Source organism: Drosophila mojavensis, unplaced genomic scaffold (assembly GCF_018153725.1).
Source record: "Drosophila mojavensis isolate 15081-1352.22 unplaced genomic scaffold, ASM1815372v1 contig_80, whole genome shotgun sequence".
NCBI classification, from domain to species: domain Eukaryota; kingdom Metazoa; phylum Arthropoda; class Insecta; order Diptera; family Drosophilidae; genus Drosophila; species Drosophila mojavensis.
The window spans coordinates 9,770,360-9,790,739 of record NW_025318906.1 but is presented as its reverse complement, the minus strand read 5'-3'; the positions used below and the strand labels follow the sequence as shown (position 1 = coordinate 9,790,739).

Here is a 20,380-nt window from a genome sequence, read left to right as displayed (position 1 = left end):
GGGAATTCTCGAGTCCCTCGGGAATGATAACCCGAAATGATAGACCGTATCGGACATTTGCCCCACGTACACGACTCTAGGTGCGTGAAGATCATAATCTCTTAAGTAACGCGCGTGTCCACTATAGCCCTAGCATATCGCTCATGATAACACAGATTCGTATTGAGTCGTCGAGGCTTTAGTCTAGGGGTACACCCTTATGCATACCCTGTAAAAATTGGCCCCATCAAATACTACCGACAGTGAAGTTAATTAGAAAATACCCTATAATTTATATAAATGTAAATCATATATAGAAATATAGATAATTATAGAAATAGATAAGTTAATTAAATTAGAAAATACCCAGTAATTTTTATAAATGTAAATCATATAAGGAATATATATACTTATAGAAAAAGAGGAAGATTTGATTTTTAATTGACTAGCAGCTGCTTTAGACAATTTACTCAGCAATCAAGTCAACTGTTTAATACCTATTATACATAGATTTCTATCATGCCAAACCCTAGTGATTTAACCTAATCCAAGTCCATTCCAACAAACAAGCCATCATATCTTATCATTGTCTCGCAAGGAATTAGAACGCCGAATTTCATCACGTCGCATTTGCCGATAAGTTCCCTGGGGTACACATGGAAGACCCAGTGCCAGCTACGTCTCAGTCGTTTGTGAATCGCGGCGTGGATCGGTCGACCGAAATCTGAGCAGCAGGCAAATTGAAAATGGTGTGCAAATAAATTCAACTTAAACTAATTTAATCAAATAAAAAAATTGAGTGCCTAACTATAAAGTGGGACAGAGATGCTTAGGAAAAAAACCTCGATGTTAGCCATGAATATTTATCAGCCTAAAACTGGATATGGCCTAAAACAAATATCGAACTAAAGACCTTACGCTTAGCCGTTTACAGCGTAGTCTCTCTGCCATTCTCTCTGTCTATCTCTTACTCTTACTCACTCTAATCGTCTCTTTTTCTTTCGGTAAACGTTTGTTAACTTTTAATGTTCTTTGCTGTAAAATAAATAAAATAAAATACAACTAGTGCAAAATAATATATAGCCCCTGATATACCAGAGAAGAATTCATTAAGATTCAAAAATTAAAGTGAATTATTTAAAGCACGTAGGCGATAAAGAAATAGCATCGTAATCACCAGATAAGCGATAGGCATACTATTAAGTGATTATATTGAATTAGATAAGTTAAGTTCTTTGGGTCAGCAATAAATAATCTCTTTTACCAACAGCAAGCGAAACACCTCTTGAAAGTCCTCCTGCTGGGCCTAGTTGCCCTGCAGAACATGGAAATCGGAGCTGGTTACCGTATTCTGGCTCCCTTCATATTTCCCGGCAAAAGTCACTTTATGATGACGAATGCGATTATCAGAGAATTGGTGCATAGGGGACATGAGGTGACATTCATTACGCCATTCTCATTGGCTCAGGAGAACCTGGGTGCGAACTACACCGAGATTCTTATACCCCAATACAATTTTTGGACCGCAAGTAAGTGTATTTTGACTTTGAATGTAACTGGAACTAATTCCCAGTACTTTTCAGTTTTGGGCTCCTCAGTCAAGTCAATACTGGACATGACAGATATCAACACAGTTACATTCCTAAAAATGGCCTATGAGATGGGATTGGGAAGCACAAACTTTGCATTTGAGCAGAAGGAATTTCAGAATCTAATCACTGCCAAAGACAAGGTGGGGAAATATGATTTACTTCTGGCCGAGCAGTTCTTCAATGAGGGTGCCCTCATCCTGGGTCACCTCTATCAAATTCCAATTATAACCGTCACAACCTTCGGCTACTCCAACTATCTGAGTTCCTTAACTGGAATAATTAATCCCTGGTCGTATGTGCCTCACGGATGGAAGCCCTATACGGATCGAATGTCGCTCACAGAACGTATCGACAATGTATTCAGCTCGTTCGCTGATGAACTGCTGCGCTACTTCTGGTATTATCCTGGCCAGGATAAAATACTACAGAAGCATCTGTCCAAACAGTTCAAAGATTTGCCAACTATTAAGCAACTGGAACAGAATATCTCAGTTATTCTTCTGAATAGCTATGTGCCTTTGGATGCACCTCGGCCTATATCGTTCAACATGATTCCAGTCGGCGGACTACATATAAAGCCCGCCAAGCCTTTGCCCACAAATATCAAAAAATTCTTAGATGAAGCCAAGGATGGAGCCATCTACTTCAGTTTGGGTGAGTTTCAAAGCCTTATTCCTTGCAATGATCATGATTAAAATATCTCTTTCATAGGTTCTCAAGTGCGAAGTGCGGATCTTCCACCCGAGAAGATCCAAATGTTCCTTGGGGTATTTTCCAGCCTTAAGCAACGCGTTCTCTGGAAGTTTGAGGATGACAAATTACCTAATCTTCCTCCCAATGTGATGGTCCAGAAATGGATGCCCCAGACTGATATATTAAACCATCCAAATGTCAAGGTGTTCATATCCCATGGCGGTCTCTTCGGATCTCAGGAGGCGGTTCATTATGGTGTGCCAGTTCTCGGCATGCCTGTCTATGCCGATCAACATTTAAATATTAAGAAAGGCGTAGATGCAGGCTATGCTCTAAGCGTAAGCTATCGCACTGTTACGGAGACGGAGCTTCGTTACTCCTTGACTGAGCTCCTGGAGAATCCCAAGTATAGGGATAACATGAAGAGAGCTTCCCACATCTTCCGTGATCGACAAATGAGTGCAATGGATACTGCTATATACTGGATCGATTATGTCATTAAGCATCGTGGAGCGCCACACTTAGTGTCTGAGGGCGTCAAGCTGCCCTGGTATCAGTTCTATCTCCTAGACATCGTTGGCATCGCGTTAGCTGTAATTCTGTTGCCCATTTTGGGTCTGCTTCTTCTTTGCCGCAGCTTCAAGTCAGCGAAGAAGTCCAAGCCAAAATCTAAACGAAACTAGGAATAGATCCTAAAATCACTCCGAAACTATCAGCCATAAGATACTTTAGGTATGTTAATTAAATTGAATAAACTTATAGTTAGAACAATTTTCAAAGTAATAGAGTTTTTCTTAAAGGCCTATAACGCCTTAGTTATCACATTTGTCAGTTACTTGTGAAATTCAAAATCTATTAAAAAAATTATGCGAGCCTTAACCTTGGAGAACAAACTTTTAACACTGCCAAAATGGAAAAAATCGGATCAATTTTAAAGATATTTTTAATAGACACGTAAGCGATAAAGTCAACAAATGATACTGCTCATAATTTTGTGGAAATAGATAAGATTTCAAATGGTTCTAAAAATTAGAAATATATTGGTTGCTACTAGAGCAATTCCCATAGCGATAAGAATATGAATTGTCATGGCTTGGCAATCGCAAAAGTAAATAAATTATCTACCTGACCTACAGCAACAGTGATTTGGCTTGAAGTTCCTGCTGCCGGCTCAGATGCAGCATGCCGCATCTCGCATCCGGTCTTCTCGGGAGACATTGTGTATGCCGTTCCCATGCTGGGGATGTCCTTCTATTTCGTTCAGGAGAGCCATTTGTAGAGATCAAATAGATGATTAGAATAGATTGGAATCGAATGAAAGCATCTCAATATGAACAAACCCGTTCTGGGTTGATTCGACCCATTATTATTTCTAGCTTTAATTGTTGCAGTCAATCAAAATAATTGTTTATATATGGGTACACAGATTTACAAATACAATTTATAAGTAGTATATAAGTAGTAGTATAAGTAGCTCGTATAGACACGCTTACTATGGCTGATAACATACAATATATGTAAGTATCAAACGACGTTTTATATTCCTAGCACAGCTCCGATCATGATACACTCCTAAATTGTCGACTCAGCAAAAACAAAGCTGCATGGAGAAAGTATGAAAATACCCTGTAATTGTTATACACACATATTTATTTATGCATATATTATATATGTTTTATATATTTATATTTAAAAATATATTTCACATTTAAGTGAATGATAAATGCCGAGTATTAGGGAATTTACCGCTTGACCGATAATTACCTTGTAATATTTAAATTGAAGAGCTCTAGCAAAATGCATTTCGCCCACTACTCATCGTAATGAGGTCTTATCGCCGGCATACAGGGTATTTATTTAGCTATTTTCATCACAGGCGCATCAGCGATAAGTCGCCTGGAGTCCATATATAAATATTACATGGAAGACCACGTTTCAGTCGTTTGTGCATCGTAGCGTGGATCGGTCGACTGCAACCTGAGAAAATTGTGTAGTGCAGCAAGTGAATTGAAAATGGTGTGTAAATAAAGTAAACCTGAGCAAAATTAATCAAACAAATTGACTGCCCCACTGCAAAGTGCAGCAGACCAATGAAAAGTATTTAAAACTAATATTTATCAGTTAAAAACAAGGTTTAACAAAAATTCGCATGTTAACAAAAGGCTGCATACTGTAATAAAATTTTAAAAGGCATAGACATGCAAGTGAATTATTATACGCACGTGATAAGGAAAATGCAGCGTAATCGCTAGACAATAGCTAGCACTGAAAAATACAACTGCCTGAGTAGTTGTCGACATTGAACAAGATTCGCATTAAGTTGTAGAGAGATAAGTCTTGCAGCTACATTAATAACAATATCCATTTGATCTACAGCAACCGAAGAGCATCTTGAAAGTCCTCCTGCTGGGCCTAGTTGCCCTGCAGCACATGGAAATAGGAGCTGGTTACCGTATTCTGGCTGCCTTCTTCTTTCCCGGCAAAAGTCACTTTATGATAACCGACGCGATTATCAGAGAATTAGTACATAGGGGACATGAAGTGACCTTCATTACGCCATTCTCATTGGCCAAGGAGAACCTGGGTGCGAACTACACCGAGGTTCTAATACCGCAATACGATATATGGGGCGAAAGTAAGTCTAATTAAAGTAATTATAACCAACTTTTAAGCAAATCTTACTTCTCAGTTAGGGACCTAACCAATACCAAGTCACCACTGGACATGACAGACACCAGTACTATCACATTCCTCAGGGCAGCCTACACAATGGGGTTGAGCAGCACGAACTTTGCATTTGAGCAGAATGAAGTTCAGAGCCTAATCAATGCGAAAGACAAGGTGGGGAAATATTATTTACTTCTGGCCGAGCAGTTCTTCAATGAGGGTGCTCTCATCCTGGGTCACCTCTATCAAATTCCAATTATAACCGTCACAACCTTCGGCTACTCCAACTACCTCAGCTCCCTAACGGGCATCATCAACCCGTGGTCTTATGTGGCTCACGGCTGGAAGCCCTATACAAACCGCATGTCGCTCATGGAACGTATTGACAGCGTTTTCTGTTCATTTACGGAGGAAATTATGCGGTACTTCTGGTATTATTCTAAACAGAACGAGATATTACAGAGACAACTGTCCAGGCAGTTTAAGGATCTACCAACTATTAAGCAATTAGAACGCAATATCTCAGTCATTCTCCTGAATAGCTACATGCCCTTGGAAGCTCCTAGGCCTTCAGCGTTCAACATGATTCCAGTCGGCGGACTGCATATAAAGTCCTCCAAGCCTTTGCCCACAAATATCAAAAAGTTCTTAGATGAAGCCAAGGATGGAGCCATCTACTTCAGTTTGGGTGAGTTTCAAAGCCTTATTCCTTGCAATGATCATGATTAAAATATCTCTTTCATAGGTTCTCAAGTGCGAAGTGCGGATCTTCCACCCGAGAAGATCCAAATGTTCCTTGGGGTATTTTCCAGCCTTAAGCAACGCGTTCTCTGGAAGTTTGAGGATGACAAATTACCTAATCTTCCTCCCAATGTGATGGTCCAGAAATGGATGCCCCAGACTGATATACTAAACCATCCAAACGTGAAGGTTTTCATATCCCATGGCGGTCTCTTCGGAACTCAGGAGGCGGTTTATTATGGTGTACCAGTGCTCGGTATGCCCGTCTATGCGGATCAGTTTTTGAATATAAAGAAAGGCGAAGCTGCTGGCTATGCTCTAAGTGTAAGCTACCGTACCGTTACGGAGAAAGAGCTGCGCTATTCCTTGACTGAGCTCCTGGAGAGACCCAAGTATAGGGACAACATGAAGAGAGCGTCCCTCATCTTTCGTGATCGTCCAATGGGTGCAATGGATACTGCGATGTACTGGATCGATTATGTCATTAAGCATCGTGGGGCACCACACTTAGTGTCTGAGGGCGTCAAGCTGCCCTGGTATCAGTTCTATCTCCTAGACATCGTTGGCATCGCGTTAGCTGTAATTCTGTTGCCTATTTTGGGTCTGCTTCTTCTTTGCCCTAGTTTCAGATCAGCGAAGAAGCCCAAGCCAAAATCCAAACAAAACTAGAATAAGATTTTCTTCATATTTTTTTTGATAACTCAAAACGATTTATTGATAAACAAATGTGTGCTATGATTATGTCAATTAGTTTGAATAAATTTATAATTTTGTTTCATTTTTCAGATGTTTTAATACAAATTTGAGTGTTGTGTAAACATTTTACAAGGGACATTTTCCGTCTCGCGTTAGGGCAACAGAAAGCTGCCCAAATAATTAATAACAAAGCTTACGAGAAGCGTACAAAGACCAGCGACAGCTATCTGAACTGGGCGCTGAAATACATATTAGGGGTACTCATAATTTCCGATCTTACTGGGTCAAAAATATACTTTTCAAATGTCAACGAATACAAAAGCTGGCGCGTGTAGAAGTGTGTGTGTGTGAGTGTGTCGTGTGTCGTGTGTCGTGTGTCGTGTGTCGTGTCTGAGTGTTGGTTGTGCCGAGCGCGCTCTACTGGCTGATGATCATGGACTTCTTTACCTTCTTCTCCTTCTTCTCGTGGGTGATGGTCACTTCCTCTGTGTTTAAGAAATAGTTTTAAGTTGAGATTTAGTTGAGCTGAACCTGATTTGGAATTTTATTGTATTGTTTACCTTCGAACTTCTGGGGCAACTGCTTCACAGTCTCAATAGTCTTGACCGTCTTCTCGCCAGGCTCAATGATCTCCTCCTCGTATTCCTCAATGATCTCCTCCTCGTCGGTGTCATTCGGATTGTTGCTGGGCACCGGATCGTACACAGTCTTCACTGCCTTCTTCACAATACCCTCGGCGGTGACGGTGGTGTAGTGATACTCGGTGCCGCCCTCGATCTTGATGGTCTCCACAGTGGTCACATCACCCGGGTTCTCGGAGGGCACAATCTTCTTGGTGCCCGACTCGGACTTGAGCTTCTTGGTGGTGGTCACGTTCTTGTGCTTCTCAGCATCCTTTAGGGCCTTCTTGTACTGCTTGATCTCCTCCTCGGTGAGCTCGACTTCCTCCTCCTCGTAAACGGTCTTCGAGGTGGTGATCGTCTTGCCCGACTCCAACTCCGTCGAGTAGGTGTACTCAACGCCGCCGGGCACACGCTTCGAGGCCACGGTTGTGGTATCGTTCTGCACAAAGTCGGCTGGTGGTGGTGGTGCCGATGACTTGGGCTTCTTCTTCTTCTTGCCGCCATCACCACTGCTCTGGGTGACGGACTTGATGCTCTGCTCCTGCAGCGAGTTCTTGCGCACGGTGCGATTGTTCTCGGTGATCTCAATGTTCTGGCTCACGCGACGCGTCTCCTCAATGGTGGTGTCCTCACGATAGTTGGACTGCGAGTCATTGACATTCTTCTGCACCTTCTGCACAATGCGGCGCGATGAGGACTCCGTCGAGTCGGTCGAGTCCACCGACGACTTGCGGGTGACATTCTTCTTGGTCTTGTTCACCTTGGTGGTGGTGTTCTCATTGACTTCCGTGGGCACAGAATCATAGAAGGTCTTGGTACGCATGCTGCGCGAGCCATCCTCGTTGATGGTGGTGTAGACCTCCTCGTAGCCGCCCTCGATGGCGCGAGTCAGCATGGTGGTCTTGTCATCGATGCGTATTTCCTTGCCCAGGCGCTGCTTGATGATCTTCTTGTTGGCCTGCTCCTTGGCCAAGTCCTCCTCGCTGACGGGCTTCGGGTCCCAGAACGTTTTCACTTGGGTCTTGACCGTGCCATTCGGCTGCGGCGTCGTGGTGATCACCTCGTAGCCGCCATCGATCAGTTTATACTGGGTGCTGGCACCGGTCGCCTTGTCATACTCAATTTTGCCATCCTCAATGTCGGCGGAGGTCAGGAGCTCTTCGTGTAGGGTAAAGAAGTTGCAATTGGTGTAAATGTATGTGTGTTTCGTGTAAGTGTATTGCATATACATAGAGGCTACAATAAATTGGGTAGCGCAGCTAACGAGCTGGGTCGGTGTGTGTTTGTGTGTGGCAAGCACTTGTGGCATGTTATATATAGATACGAGTTTTGTTTCATGTTTAGAAAAGGTTTTCTTATGCTAAGATATTGCAAATTAGTTTCATCTAAGGCGCATTTGGTAAATTATGGTTTTGTTTTGTGTTTTTGTTTGTTGTTTTAAAATTCGTTTAAGCAACATTTGTACAGCATTTTCTTGTCGTTTTACTTTTGTTATGATTAGGGCTCTACTGTAGTTGTACTTGCTGGGCCTAGACATGCACCGGCTCCGGCAGATGTTCAGATTCGTTGTCGCCATCCAGTCGCAGGGTGAATCGGAGCAGCGCTGTCCTCGTCGCCAGTTGCGGCAGGCAGCTGTAGTGCATCAGCAGTTGCAGTAATTGTTATTTAAACTTACGCGACGCCTTCTGCCTGCTCGGCTTGGTGGGTGCCGCATTCTGCTGCAGGATATGTTGTTGGGCCGGTTGCGGTGCTGGCGGTGTTGCTGCCGGTATTGCTGCCGCTGCCTGGGCACGATGTGGCTTCGTTGTTGTTGTTGTTGTTGCTGTCGATGTTGTTATTGTCGAAGTTGCTGTTGCGGCTGCCCTGGTTGATTGCTGTTCCACAGCAGCTGCTGGTGTTTTCTGTGCATTAGTTGGAAGTTTGTTAGTTGTGGCGGCTGCGGGGCTGGCTTTGACCTCTGCCTTGCCACTTGAGCCCTGATTAGTTGGCAAGCTTAAGCTGGAGCTGGGAGTGAGGTTGAGGCTGGAGCTGGAGCTGGGAGGCTCAATCTTGGCTTCATTTGTTGACTTCTGCTGCTGCAGCAGTTTATTTGCGGTTTTAGTTAGCAATTGATTAAAGCCTAGCGTGTTATCGGTATCGTTATCGTTATCGTTATCGTTATCTGCAAAAATGCGGTTAGGGTAGTTTTCATTTTAGCTGGCGAAACTGGCAAAGAGAATTGCATTTAACAGAAGCCAATGATTGAAGATGAATGTAGATCGGCAATTGATGTGATTCAAGATGCAATTCAGGCAGTGCTAATGAAGCTGATTGAAGATGATGATCTAGTAGATCTCTTAATATAACCCCCACAGCTAAGGAAATAGTTCACACAACAAATGGATGGGACTTTGATGCAATGATGATGTCTTGAGAACTTAGAAATAGACGACTGAAAACAATAAATGAAAAAGAGAAATAAACAAACTTATATTGGAAAACTCACTTAGACGAGTTGAGAGAGGTAGCGGGGAGTGAAACACGAACAAATCTTAAAGCTAAAATAAAAATGCATGTTTCAAACGAAGAGTTTTTGTTCTAAGTGTTTTTTGTGTTCTTGAATAAATAGACAATATTTCAATGTAAATTACAACATAAAGGGTATAAAGAAAGAACTTGTTGGTTTTTCTGTGTGAAAGAGTTTGCTACACATACAAATCACTCGCACACACACGCGCACACACGTGTAACACACATCAGGCAACACTTTCTAGTTAGTTTCGAAATATAAATATAGATACATATATATATATATATATTTAAGAAAACATTTTATTTTACATTTTATACACACATTTTTCATTAGAAAAAATAAATTAAAATTGTAATTGATGAGGGGAGTTTGGGATTTTGTGGGCCCTTTATGCAGATGAGCTAAAATTAAAAAAAAAGTGTTACGTTTCGAGAGGGCAAAACAGTCGGAAAAAACGTATCAGAATTTTCAATTAAAATACAATGAAGTGTAAAAGTTTTGTGGTTGTTGTGCCAAGGATATGTCTGGCTGTGTGTGTGTGTGTGTGTAAATAGGTGTATCTCTCTGTGTGTGTGTGAATGCTAAATGCCAAGTGTGTCACACACACACACTCGCACACACCAACACTTAAATGAATTTATAACGTTGAGAGCAGCAGCGTCGTTGACGAGTGTAAAAAAGTTTAATTTGAAAACTTAATTAAAATTTCTGTGCGTTTTTTTTTTTTTTAATATATACAAACTGTGTATATATATACATTATATATATATATAGGAGTTTTTTCTTCAATTTTATGATATGTGCTACTGCTGCTAACTAGGCTACAAACCATGCTTGAGTGTGCGTGTGTGCGCGTGTGTGTGTGTGTGTGTGTGTGTGTCTAGCAATTAAATATGGCATTTTGCATGACACTTGACATCACTTGGCTTTAATTTATGTTTTCATTTTTTACTTTTAACTTGGCACAGTTGAGTGTGTGTGTGTGCGTGTGTGTGTGAGGACTTGTCTGTGGTCACACATAAATAACGATTTGTTGTTGTTGTTGTTGTTTGTCTGTTCACTACATATATTAGCTTCGTATCTATGAACTACCAGTTTCCGCCTCCTTATCCGGCTTGGCCTCCAGCGTCTGGGTTATCTTCTTCCAGATGTTGTCGAACGCATCGACGCCCGCATAATCAATCTGTCCCGACTCCCAGCACTGGCGGCGCATCAGATTCTCGTATTGCTCCTGTTCAGGTGTGCGCTGCACGCCGATGCGCAGCTGCGCCAACGCGCCGGCGAGGCCAGCCTATAATAACAAAAATGATCCAATGGCCAGTGTTAGACAATGTCCAAAGTAAAAGCGAAAGTTTCCAAAACAAAAAACTGTTGCTGTGCGTTACATAGAGGCATGCATGAGGCATTAATAAATTAATTGCTCTTATTTCAATTTAGTCTTAATTTTAGTTTTATGTACATTTAATTAGCTCGTTAGTTATTTGTGCTTGCACAACGTGGCGTATGATTAATGCACGCTTCTTTATTGTTGTTGTTGTTGTTGTTGGTCGCTGCAAGCTGCTCTATATATATGTGTGTGTGTGTGTGCCGCATGTCCCTGTGCGGCAGATTACCATGAGCCGACTACGCTCAATGAAGATGAAGCTGTAGAGTGGGTGGGTGGTTGCGTGTGTATAGATGTGGCTGTATAGCTGTATAGCTATGTGTGTGTGCGTGTGCGTGTGCGGTATAAACAACAATAAAAAATACATCCAGTTGACATTTAAATGCTTTTCAGATGCAAATGCCAAAGTGCCACACCCACCCACCCACGCACCCACACGAGTCGCATACGCTTGAACAGCTCAAGGACTACTTAATGCCTTTCTGAAAGAGGCCAAAGCAAGCAATAAATCAGCAAATGCAGCAGCAGCAGCAGCAGCAACAGCAACAGCAACAGCAGCCCGCAACATGATGATGAATGACGATGATGAGCATGAAGATAATGAAGACAGTGAACAGTGGACGGTGGACAGTGGACACGTTGTGTGATAATGGGACATGCAAATGTGGCAGACGACAGCAGCTAGCGGCAGCAGCAGCAGTAGCAGCAGCAGCAGCAGCGGCGTCGGCAGCGACAGCAACCAAAGTCAATTTAACTAGACACCAGACGACAGACAGGACGCAGGACAAGAGACGCGACGCGGCATGAGACGACATGAGACAATGCAACCCAGAGACAAGGAGAATAACAACAAATCTGAAGTGGGAACTGGATAGGTGATTGTGGTGGTTCTAGTGGTACTGGTGTGTTGGTGGTGGTGGTGGTGTTGGTGGTGGTGTTTATGTTTGTGGTGCAATTTTGTTGACATTTGCCCGTTTCATTTGTAGTTTTTACCTCAGCTTCGACGGCTTCTGCGGCTTCTTCAGTTTGTGTTTTGTGATTTGAGGTAGTTTGTGTCGTTGGGTGGTGGTTCGTGTGTGGTTCGTGGGTGGGTTGTTCTTGTGCTTGCGCTTGCTCATTGCTATTATTTACATCTATTGCTATGTACTCTTCATTGGCAGTGGTTGTTATTGTTTGTTGTTGTTCTTGTGGTGGTGGTGGTGGCGGTGGTGGTGCTTGAGGTGCGTGTGGCGCTTGTGGTGCTTGAGGTGATGGTGATATGGGTCTGGGGCATGCATCGCTCTGACACTGGCTCCAACTTCCTCTTCTCTCGACCTGCTCATGCGGAGAGAATTGTGGTTCGGGTTCGGGCTCGGGTTCGGCTTGTGGTTCGGGTTCATTTTGTTGTCGCTCCACTTGCTCATAGTAATCTGCCCAGGGATCACGATATTCACGGACATGCGGCACATATTGCTGTGGCTGTTGCTGATGGTGTTGATGTTGTTGTTGTTGTTGCTCTTGCTCATGATAGTAGCTGTCCATATCGTAAGTATATTCAGCATAGCTCGACGAGTGCGTTATGTTCAAGCAGAGACACTTTGGTTGTGATTTAAGCGATAGTTTGCGTTTTTATTTCGTTTGCGATAGTTAAGCGCATGATAAGAGTTTGAAATCAAAAATAAATTTAAATAACTTACAAGCAGCAAATAATAAAGCTTAGGGCTACAGGAAGTGAACAGAATTGTATAAGAGCTCGAAGCACACCATAAAGAGAAGGATACACAAGAGTACAACATTTTACAGGGTATTTCACCAAGTCTATACCCTAAGGGTTTACTGGAAATATCTAATTTAGAATAAAAGACATTTGGTTTTATAACATAGAACTTTTTACATAAAATTTGGTATTTAAAAAAAAAAAAAAAAAGGAAAATGGGTCACCCTAGAAACCGAATATGGCCCTAATAGAATATAAATGAAAAGATTTCCTATGTTATATCAAATAGAATATATATTGAAATGATTCATTATTGAACATAATCGAAAAATAATAAAGAATAAAAAAAATACAATAAAAATAAATCAAATATCGAAATAAATGAGTTTTTTCTACAAAAATAATTTACATAAATATAAAGAAAACATTTCTTGCTTTAGCTAAGCTTGGTTGACCAATATTCGTTCCACTTTTCATCGGCAGACTCTATCTAGACCCTTTGCTTTGCATTATTGAAATCCCAACAGAAGCCTCTATAAATTGACAATACCAATTTGCATGCCATTTGGATCATTTCAATTTATTGACGTAGCCAACTAAACATTCCGTTGGCGCCGGGCCAAATCGATGCAGAATCGAAAGAAGAAGAAGAAAAAACAACACAAAAAACGGGCGCACACACAAATACAATGTACACACACACAGACACATACATACATAGATTGGCAGGAATAGAGGAAAAAGAAAATACTCCACTAAGAGAAATTGCCTGTCTACAAATTCAGAAATTTAGGACAATTTAGGGCGTGTCTAAGCGAAACTAAAGTCAACTAAACTTAAGTGAAATATATTGAAAATAGAGTAGAAATTATAACGAGGTCGTTGAAGCACAAAGTAGTTCAGAGTAAATGCAATATTTTGTTTATTATTTACACATCATAAATCCATAAATATTATATATACATATCGCATAAATATCGTGATCATATATACAATGTGTGCTATACAAAAATAAATATATATACATGTGAATAGTTTGAGTGACCCTCGCCTCTGTGAACTCTACTGTGTGGTTGTATGCGTTCTATATATATTGCGTGTGCTGGCAATATAGATCAGCTTACCTCTGGTGGAACGCTTCTATCGGTAATATCACTAGCAATATCTGTATTATCCGGCGTTTTATGCTTTAGCATAGCAGCAAATTAGGGGTTAAAATGGACAGATATTTCGGTTAGATTTTAAGTTGTTTAGTTTGGACGAAACGCAAAACTCTCAAAGAACTGGTTTTAGCATTAAAGAATCAATAAACAACAATTTTCACACACACTTTGAAACGTGAATAAATTACGTAGAGAGAGAGAGAGATAGATAGATAGAGAGAGGAGAATCGGTGTGTGTGAATCGAAATGAAATGTAGTGGAGCGCACTTACCATATTGTCGGTCAGAGACTGATGCACATTATCACAGAAGATGGTCCACCAGTGTTGGATAAGGTCTTGCGCATGGGCATATTCGTTGGGCGTGGCCGCGGTCTTTGTCTGAGAGTTGAACTGTATGAGCCATGGCTTCAGTTTGCCAGCGAAATGCAAAATCTTAATCATATCTCTGAACCTGAATGGAGAAATGGAGTTGTTTATAGAGCGCACAACTCTAACTAACTAGACCTAGATCATCCACGGACTTACTGTTTGAATGCGGGCAAATAGCAATAGGAAGCATAGGCCGTCACGTTGTAGACAAATGGCAAATGCTTCTTGATATCTGCGGTCGCCCAGTCGCCAAAGTACTGATTCAACAGACCCTGATCGCCGCCATCGAAGCTGCCGTTCTGCACGGCAAACTCTGTGATCTTGGTGAAGGTGTCCACGCTGGGTGTGAACACAAAGACGCCCGAGTTGAAGCAGTCCGGCCAGCTGACATCTGGAGCAGCGGAGAGCTCCTCACGCTCGAACAGCTCATCGCAGTTCTTCAGCACCTGTAGAGAGGAAAGTATTATTGGTGATTCATATATATTTATACGGGATCTACTTACCAGCGTATCTGCATCGAGGAAGACACACTTCTCGAACTGCACCAGACGCCAGCAGTGGAGCTTTGTGAAGGTGACGCCCAGTTCGGGGCGGGCGAGAAGTGCCAGATTGGCAGCATCCTGTGAGTCAAGGACATTCACCTCTTGTACAACATTGTACACGTCCTTCAGTCTGTCGCGCATCGCCTCCGAGACGGTGGGCGTCACCAGCACAGCCAGCTGGTGGGCGGTGCCGGCACGCTTGAGCGAATGTGCCAACACCAGAGCGCCCAGCCCATAGTTATCATTTGTCGTCAAGGTAACCCAGGCGAACTCTAATGCAGAAGTAGAAGAAGAAGAAGAAGAAGAAGTTAGATCAGTTTGCTTAGATATATCTATAAAGATTAAGAAATAGTCACAGTTAGCAGAGTAAGCCACTCAGATACACAAAGACAAGTTACAAAGGCAAAAGCTTGGTATTAGCACAAGTTTCTTTTTTGCTGCTGCTTCGAAATTTCCATTTTCCATTTTCATTTCATCTTTTATTAGATTGGCATTCAGCAAGCGATTTATGGATTATAAATAAACAAGCAGCAGGAACATATATATATATGAGATCTATATAAATATAGTTTATATACAATGCGATTGAGTGAGTGTGAGAGTCAGTGTGAATGTGAATCTGTATGTGTGTGTGTGTGTGTGTGTATGAGTGTGCGCGCTGGCAACTGCGTCAACAACTTGTGGGCGGGGCACGCGGCGATCGCATGCAGCAATTTTGGCAATGTTTTCGATTATTTTGGGTTATATTGAGGCCCATTTCGGCTGTTTTGTTGAATTTGCAAAAAAACAGAAGAGGCAGCTGATGAAAAATTAGCAACAAAATAAAAATAAAAAAAAAACTCATTTCTCAGGCGCATCTGTTTTAGTCGGCAAATTATATTTTGCGTTGTTGGCATTTAGTTGTAGCACTAGATATATATATTTATGTACATATATATATTTTTTTCTTTACATAAATGAGCTATGCATTTTCACTATCCAAATAAAGTCTAAATTTTATATGGGAAATATTGCATTAATGTAGGCGTTGAGTAAATTTATTAACAAGCTCTTTAATGGCCTATGAAAATTATATTTTTATGATGTTAGACTTAGGCTTAAATAGTAAAGTATATAAATAAATAGAACAAATCTTACAGCTCGTAAATCTAAGAGCATTATCAATATTTTTTGCTAGGTAAAACATAATTAAAAATAAAATAAAATATATTTCTTTGCAACTTGACAATTTCAGTATTTCTTTATAGATCAATATAAATTAAACGAATTATTAAACATTTAATGATGCATAATTTCACCTTATTTTTATATACAAATCATAATTTGAAAATTCATAAAAATGTTCTGAAAATCCCTGTTATTTCTCTACTACATAATTATATACATTTTAATAATAATCGAAAAAAAATATAAATCTTTAGTCATTTCCTAGCTAAAATTCCTTTTTACTATTGATAAAAATAATTTGTAAATTTTAAATAAATAAATATCCATGCAAGAAAATAAAATAAAAATTCATTAGATCGTCGTTATTATAGAAAAAATAATAATTTATTTTCAGTTTGTATTATGGACAATGGTAAAATTCGTTGTTGGAATATTAATTTCTACAAATTTAGGAGAGTTCTTTGTACAGGTGGCTGTAAATCACTTTAGTTGGGGGTTAAATTCATGATTAGTTCATATTGTTGGGTTTTTGGTATCGCCAAATAATCTGTAAGGTTTATTTAGCATTAGAAAGCGCACCGGATTTGGTAGTTGAGAAGCGTTTAGATGTAGATAAATATTTGAATTTCAAGAACAACAACAACAACAAGAACTACCTTCTGTGCTACGCATTCGGCAGCGAATGGAAACGACGGAGGAGGAGAAGAGGAGCAGCGACAGCAGCAGCAGTAGCAGCAACAGCAACAGCTGAATGCATTGGTGACAGCCTGTGCCACCGTCCGGCAGGTGGCGCTCTCATATACAAAAATGTATCTGACGGATTTAATGGATGTGTGTGGGTGCAAAATAATGCGACTTCAGGGTGTTGTTCAAATCTTTTTGTTCATTTTGTTTTTTGTTTTGTTTTTTTTCTTTTTTTCTTTTTTGTATGCTTGTTCTTGACATTCTTTATATTTTATGTGTGCAATGAGCTGTAGTGCCTAAAATAAAAATGAAATCATTTACTTGGCCAAACTAAAAATGGTTTTTAATAACTTCGTGACTTACCGGATGCGAGCACAAACAACAATAATAATATGAAAATATCATGTCACAACAATAAAAACAAACCATATATATGTATATCTATATTTAGAATAAAATATCATCCATAAATTTTGATTTAAATTAAATAAACAACACTTGGCTGTCCAAACGGAGGAGACAACTGTTCGAGTTGTCTAAATGTCACAAAAAATTTCAAAAACGAACCGATCTTAAAATATATTCATATATATACCTACTTAACTGACACGGAATTTTAATACTGACAGCTGGTTGCCTGTGCAAGCAAACTATGCGAAATTGTTCGCAGTGTAACCGAAAGCTCCCTGGCTCGCTCTTAGCTCTAAATGAAAGCTCGCAGCAGCAGCAGCTGCAGTGCTCTCTTAAAACTCGGAGCTGGCCTCTGCCCTCTGCTCCGTCGCCCCTGCTCAGCCATGGCTTATCATCAGCTGATTAGCTTGCAGCACAAAAGGTCAACGGCGCCGCAAATGCTCAATGAGGCGTAGAGGCTGTCATTTGACCTATGAATGAGAACAGCTTGTGAATGGGGTAGGGGCATGGCCAGACCAACAACGAAAACTCGTTCATGCAACGCCGCCAATGCCAATGCGAGCGCCACATTTGGGGCAGCCGGCAAAGCGATGGGCGACTTTCTGAGACCGGCAAAAATCAGCGAGTGCAGCAATGCCAACATCCAAACGAGTTATACGGCAAAACTGAAGAAGCGTGTGTATCCGCCAGATATACGTATGCATATATATAAATATATGTATGTGTATATAGCTGTATCTGATGAAGAGCCCACTAAAAATAGCCAGAAAATGTGAAATGAAATTGTAGCGCGACAGCAGCAAACTCTGCTAGCTGCATGCAGCACACGCTGATACTCAGCCACACACACACAGATACAGATACAGATACTCACGCACTCATAGATACAAATACATTTTTAGAAATCGCAGCAAGGGAGCTACTCGAACTGGAGAAGGCAGCGCCTTATGATTTATGCGGGCATCAGATATAGTTACACACACACACGCACAAACACACACATACATATACAATATGTGTATTCATATGTATGTGTATTGGCATTTCTTGAAATTTTCATTTAATTTTCTGCTGCTGCTGGCATTGTGGGCGTTTTTGGCTGTGGAAAACTTTTTCTTCTCGAATATTGTGAAATACCACTGTGAATTGTTAGCGCCTGTCGCCAGCCATAATTTCTAGATGTCTGCTCTGTCTATAAATAGCTGCATCTATAACTGATGCCTGCGTATGCATATGGCATATGATTATACATATTTATTCGATTCATGACGCGTGTGAAAATGCCAAGGCAAATGCAGTTCTACAGGGCTCAGGGTATGGGCATAGGGGCAGGCGCATCAACTAAATGCGGAAATTGTAATCAGCCTTGATAATCATCATCTGTATTTGTTTTCTGCCGCCTGGCGCTAGCTTGTACAGTTACTTACATACTTTACTTTACATTACTTTAATCAATGGACGTGAACGACGACAACTGACAACAAATCTGGCACTGACCTTCACCACGCACTCTCTCGCTATTTCTCTTCAAAAAACATAAAGAAGCATAAGAAAATAACAAAAATTTGCTCACTATGCAAAAACGTTGAATAGCGATACAATACAAAAGGGAATAGCGGTAAGGCCTCTGCCAACTCTCTCAATGCACTGCCGCGCATAGCTTTGCTTGCGCTCTCAATCGGCCTCTCTCACGCTCGCACTCTCACGAACTTTAAGCTCGACTCTCTGGCACACGTAACACAGTGAGTACGTTATCAGTGCGTCAACATTTGTCTAACTCAATTTCGCGCATACTTTTCATAAACAAACAACTGACGTTTTTTGTATGTATGTCAGTATGTCTGTGTGTATGTTTTTATATATTTTTCGTCTTTTTCTGATGCGCCTCGTTTTCGAAATCTAAATGCTCTGCATGCACACACACACACACACACACCCATGCACTCAGAGGCGCCGTCATACTCATGCATACACGCACAAGCAGAGGCAGAGGCAGAGGTAGTGGCAGCGGCTAAGCAAATGCGATTGAAGGTCAGTAAAGGTCGTCGCCGCAATTTGCTGGCCCCAAAACACATGTAGTTGACAATCTCATATCAACGGTTACATATCAACTATGTATATAGAATCTATATGTATTTATGCGAAGATGCGGCGTTATGAAATATGAGAATGCAATTTGCTTGCGGCATTTATTAATTGCGATAAAAAGAAACGGAGAAGAGCTGCAGTCGCAGTCGCAATTGCAAACACAATTGCAAAGGGAAGGCCCAGCAGCGCCTCTCAACGTGGATATGGATAGGCAGTAGCCATGCATAGTACACACATACACACGCACACACACAGACTCTCTTTGGATTTAACTTTTTTTTTTTTATCTGTGTTCACTTCTTTGGTGGCGAACGCTCTTGTTGTTGGTAAAAACTTACTGCTCATTTTGTATTTGATTTATTTTGTTTAACTATTGTATATTATTTTGTTAAATATGTATATATTTTTTTAGCACACGCGGACCGAGTCCTTCGCGTTATTGCGTTCCGGGGATGAAAAATTGGTGGTGGAGGGTGGGGCGTGCCCGCTGGTTGAGCTTTCACACACTGAGTGACGAGAGCGAGTCGAATTGTCTGAGTTGCCTTGCGGAGAGATTTTTGCGTTTGGCTGTTCTGCCTACCACGAGCGACGACAAGAAACTGAATGTGTCAAGCGAACGAAAACTCCGTACAACGACAAGGCAGACTGACGGCAACTGCGCTGCCGTGGCCATTTGAACGTGGGGGCTGCGTTTGACGTCGCCGTCGCAGTCGGTTAGCTGTCGCCATCAGGCAGCAACCACAAAACTGTTGCGGGCGGCGAGGGCAATCGCCAACCGACGAGGAAGGCGCCAAAAGTGAATTTTGCATTATATGCTCGCTTGAATTTCATTTCTGTTATTCTCGTATTCTTCTGTTTCAACCGTATTCGCCGGCTATCTGTGCGCACTGCGCACTGAGAGAGAGAGAAAGCGAGCAGACCAAAGAGCGCCAAAGGTGCGAACCTATGCAAAGACAAACAGCAAAAGTCGACTGCCGCTCGCTCTCTGTGCACTCTCTCTTTAGTCATTGGAGCGCGTCGGCTTTTTAAGAGCGCAAGTGCACTTGTTGCATTAGGAAAGACCTTGAAAATTACACCCACGATAAGTTCAGCTCCAGAACCTAGCTGGCAAACATATTTGAGCATGTTTATTTGCATACGGGAATGATTATTCATGTTTATTCAAGAATTGTTGTCTGATAAGTACTAAGTGAACTTTGACCTACAGAGTGGCAGTACACAAACCGTAATCAATAACGAATAAAGACTTAGTTTTATTGCAGAATTCATTTGCCCAACATTTTCCTATATTTATATACATACATATGCATTGCTCCAGTTACATCTATAATTGTAGCTGCTCTCCTGCAGATTTCCTATAAGCATTCAAAAA

General features: G+C 41.2%; 4 protein-coding genes across 9 annotated transcripts; 2 read left to right on the top strand and 2 right to left on the bottom strand.

Moving 5' to 3' along the window:
* The first annotated feature begins 630 nt into the window (after positions 1 to 630).
* LOC6579307 (UDP-glycosyltransferase UGT5) lies at positions 631 to 3,043 on the top strand. The gene is made up of 4 exons (XM_002005167.4): positions 631 to 728; positions 1,250 to 1,508; positions 1,563 to 2,225; positions 2,283 to 3,043. The coding sequence occupies exons 1-4, from the start codon at positions 726 to 728 to the stop codon at positions 2,945 to 2,947; spliced, it is 1,590 nt and encodes a 529-aa protein (XP_002005203.2). The 5' UTR covers positions 631 to 725; the 3' UTR covers positions 2,948 to 3,043.
* A 1,150-nt stretch (positions 3,044 to 4,193) lies between these two features.
* LOC6579306 (UDP-glycosyltransferase UGT5) lies at positions 4,194 to 6,450 on the top strand. Its single transcript, XM_002005166.4, has 4 exons — positions 4,194 to 4,280; positions 4,641 to 4,899; positions 4,954 to 5,619; positions 5,677 to 6,450. The coding sequence occupies exons 1-4, from the start codon at positions 4,278 to 4,280 to the stop codon at positions 6,339 to 6,341; spliced, it is 1,593 nt and encodes a 530-aa protein (XP_002005202.1). The 5' UTR covers positions 4,194 to 4,277; the 3' UTR covers positions 6,342 to 6,450.
* Positions 6,349 to 19,386, bottom strand: LOC6579305. 2 transcript variants are annotated; one of them, XM_015163582.3, is made up of 3 exons: positions 19,347 to 19,386; positions 6,929 to 8,149; positions 6,349 to 6,853 (listed from the first exon to the last, which is right to left on the bottom strand). In XM_015163582.3, the coding sequence occupies exons 1-3, from the start codon at positions 19,351 to 19,353 to the stop codon at positions 6,786 to 6,788; spliced, it is 1,296 nt and encodes a 431-aa protein (XP_015019068.1). In that variant the 5' UTR covers positions 19,354 to 19,386; the 3' UTR covers positions 6,349 to 6,785. The 2 variants fall into 2 exon arrangements, with proteins under 2 accessions (XP_015019068.1, XP_002005201.2); XM_002005165.4 differs by lacking the exon at positions 19,347 to 19,386 and having other exon boundaries at positions 6,929 to 8,394.
* Positions 8,420 to 19,387, bottom strand: LOC6579304 (glycogenin-1). 5 transcript variants are annotated; one of them, XM_044010950.1, is made up of 7 exons: positions 19,347 to 19,387; positions 14,620 to 14,930; positions 14,273 to 14,562; positions 14,018 to 14,198; positions 11,881 to 12,462; positions 10,596 to 10,794; positions 8,420 to 9,152 (listed from the first exon to the last, which is right to left on the bottom strand). In XM_044010950.1, the coding sequence occupies exons 1-7, from the start codon at positions 19,351 to 19,353 to the stop codon at positions 8,653 to 8,655; spliced, it is 2,070 nt and encodes a 689-aa protein (XP_043866885.1). In that variant the 5' UTR covers positions 19,354 to 19,387; the 3' UTR covers positions 8,420 to 8,652. The 5 variants fall into 5 exon arrangements, with proteins under 5 accessions (XP_043866885.1, XP_032586259.2, XP_032586260.1 ...); XM_032730368.2 differs by lacking the exons at positions 11,881 to 12,462; positions 19,347 to 19,387 and adding an exon at positions 13,708 to 13,770; XM_044010952.1 differs by lacking the exons at positions 8,420 to 9,152; positions 19,347 to 19,387 and adding an exon at positions 9,394 to 9,422.
* Between the last annotated feature and the right edge of the window lie 993 nt (positions 19,388 to 20,380).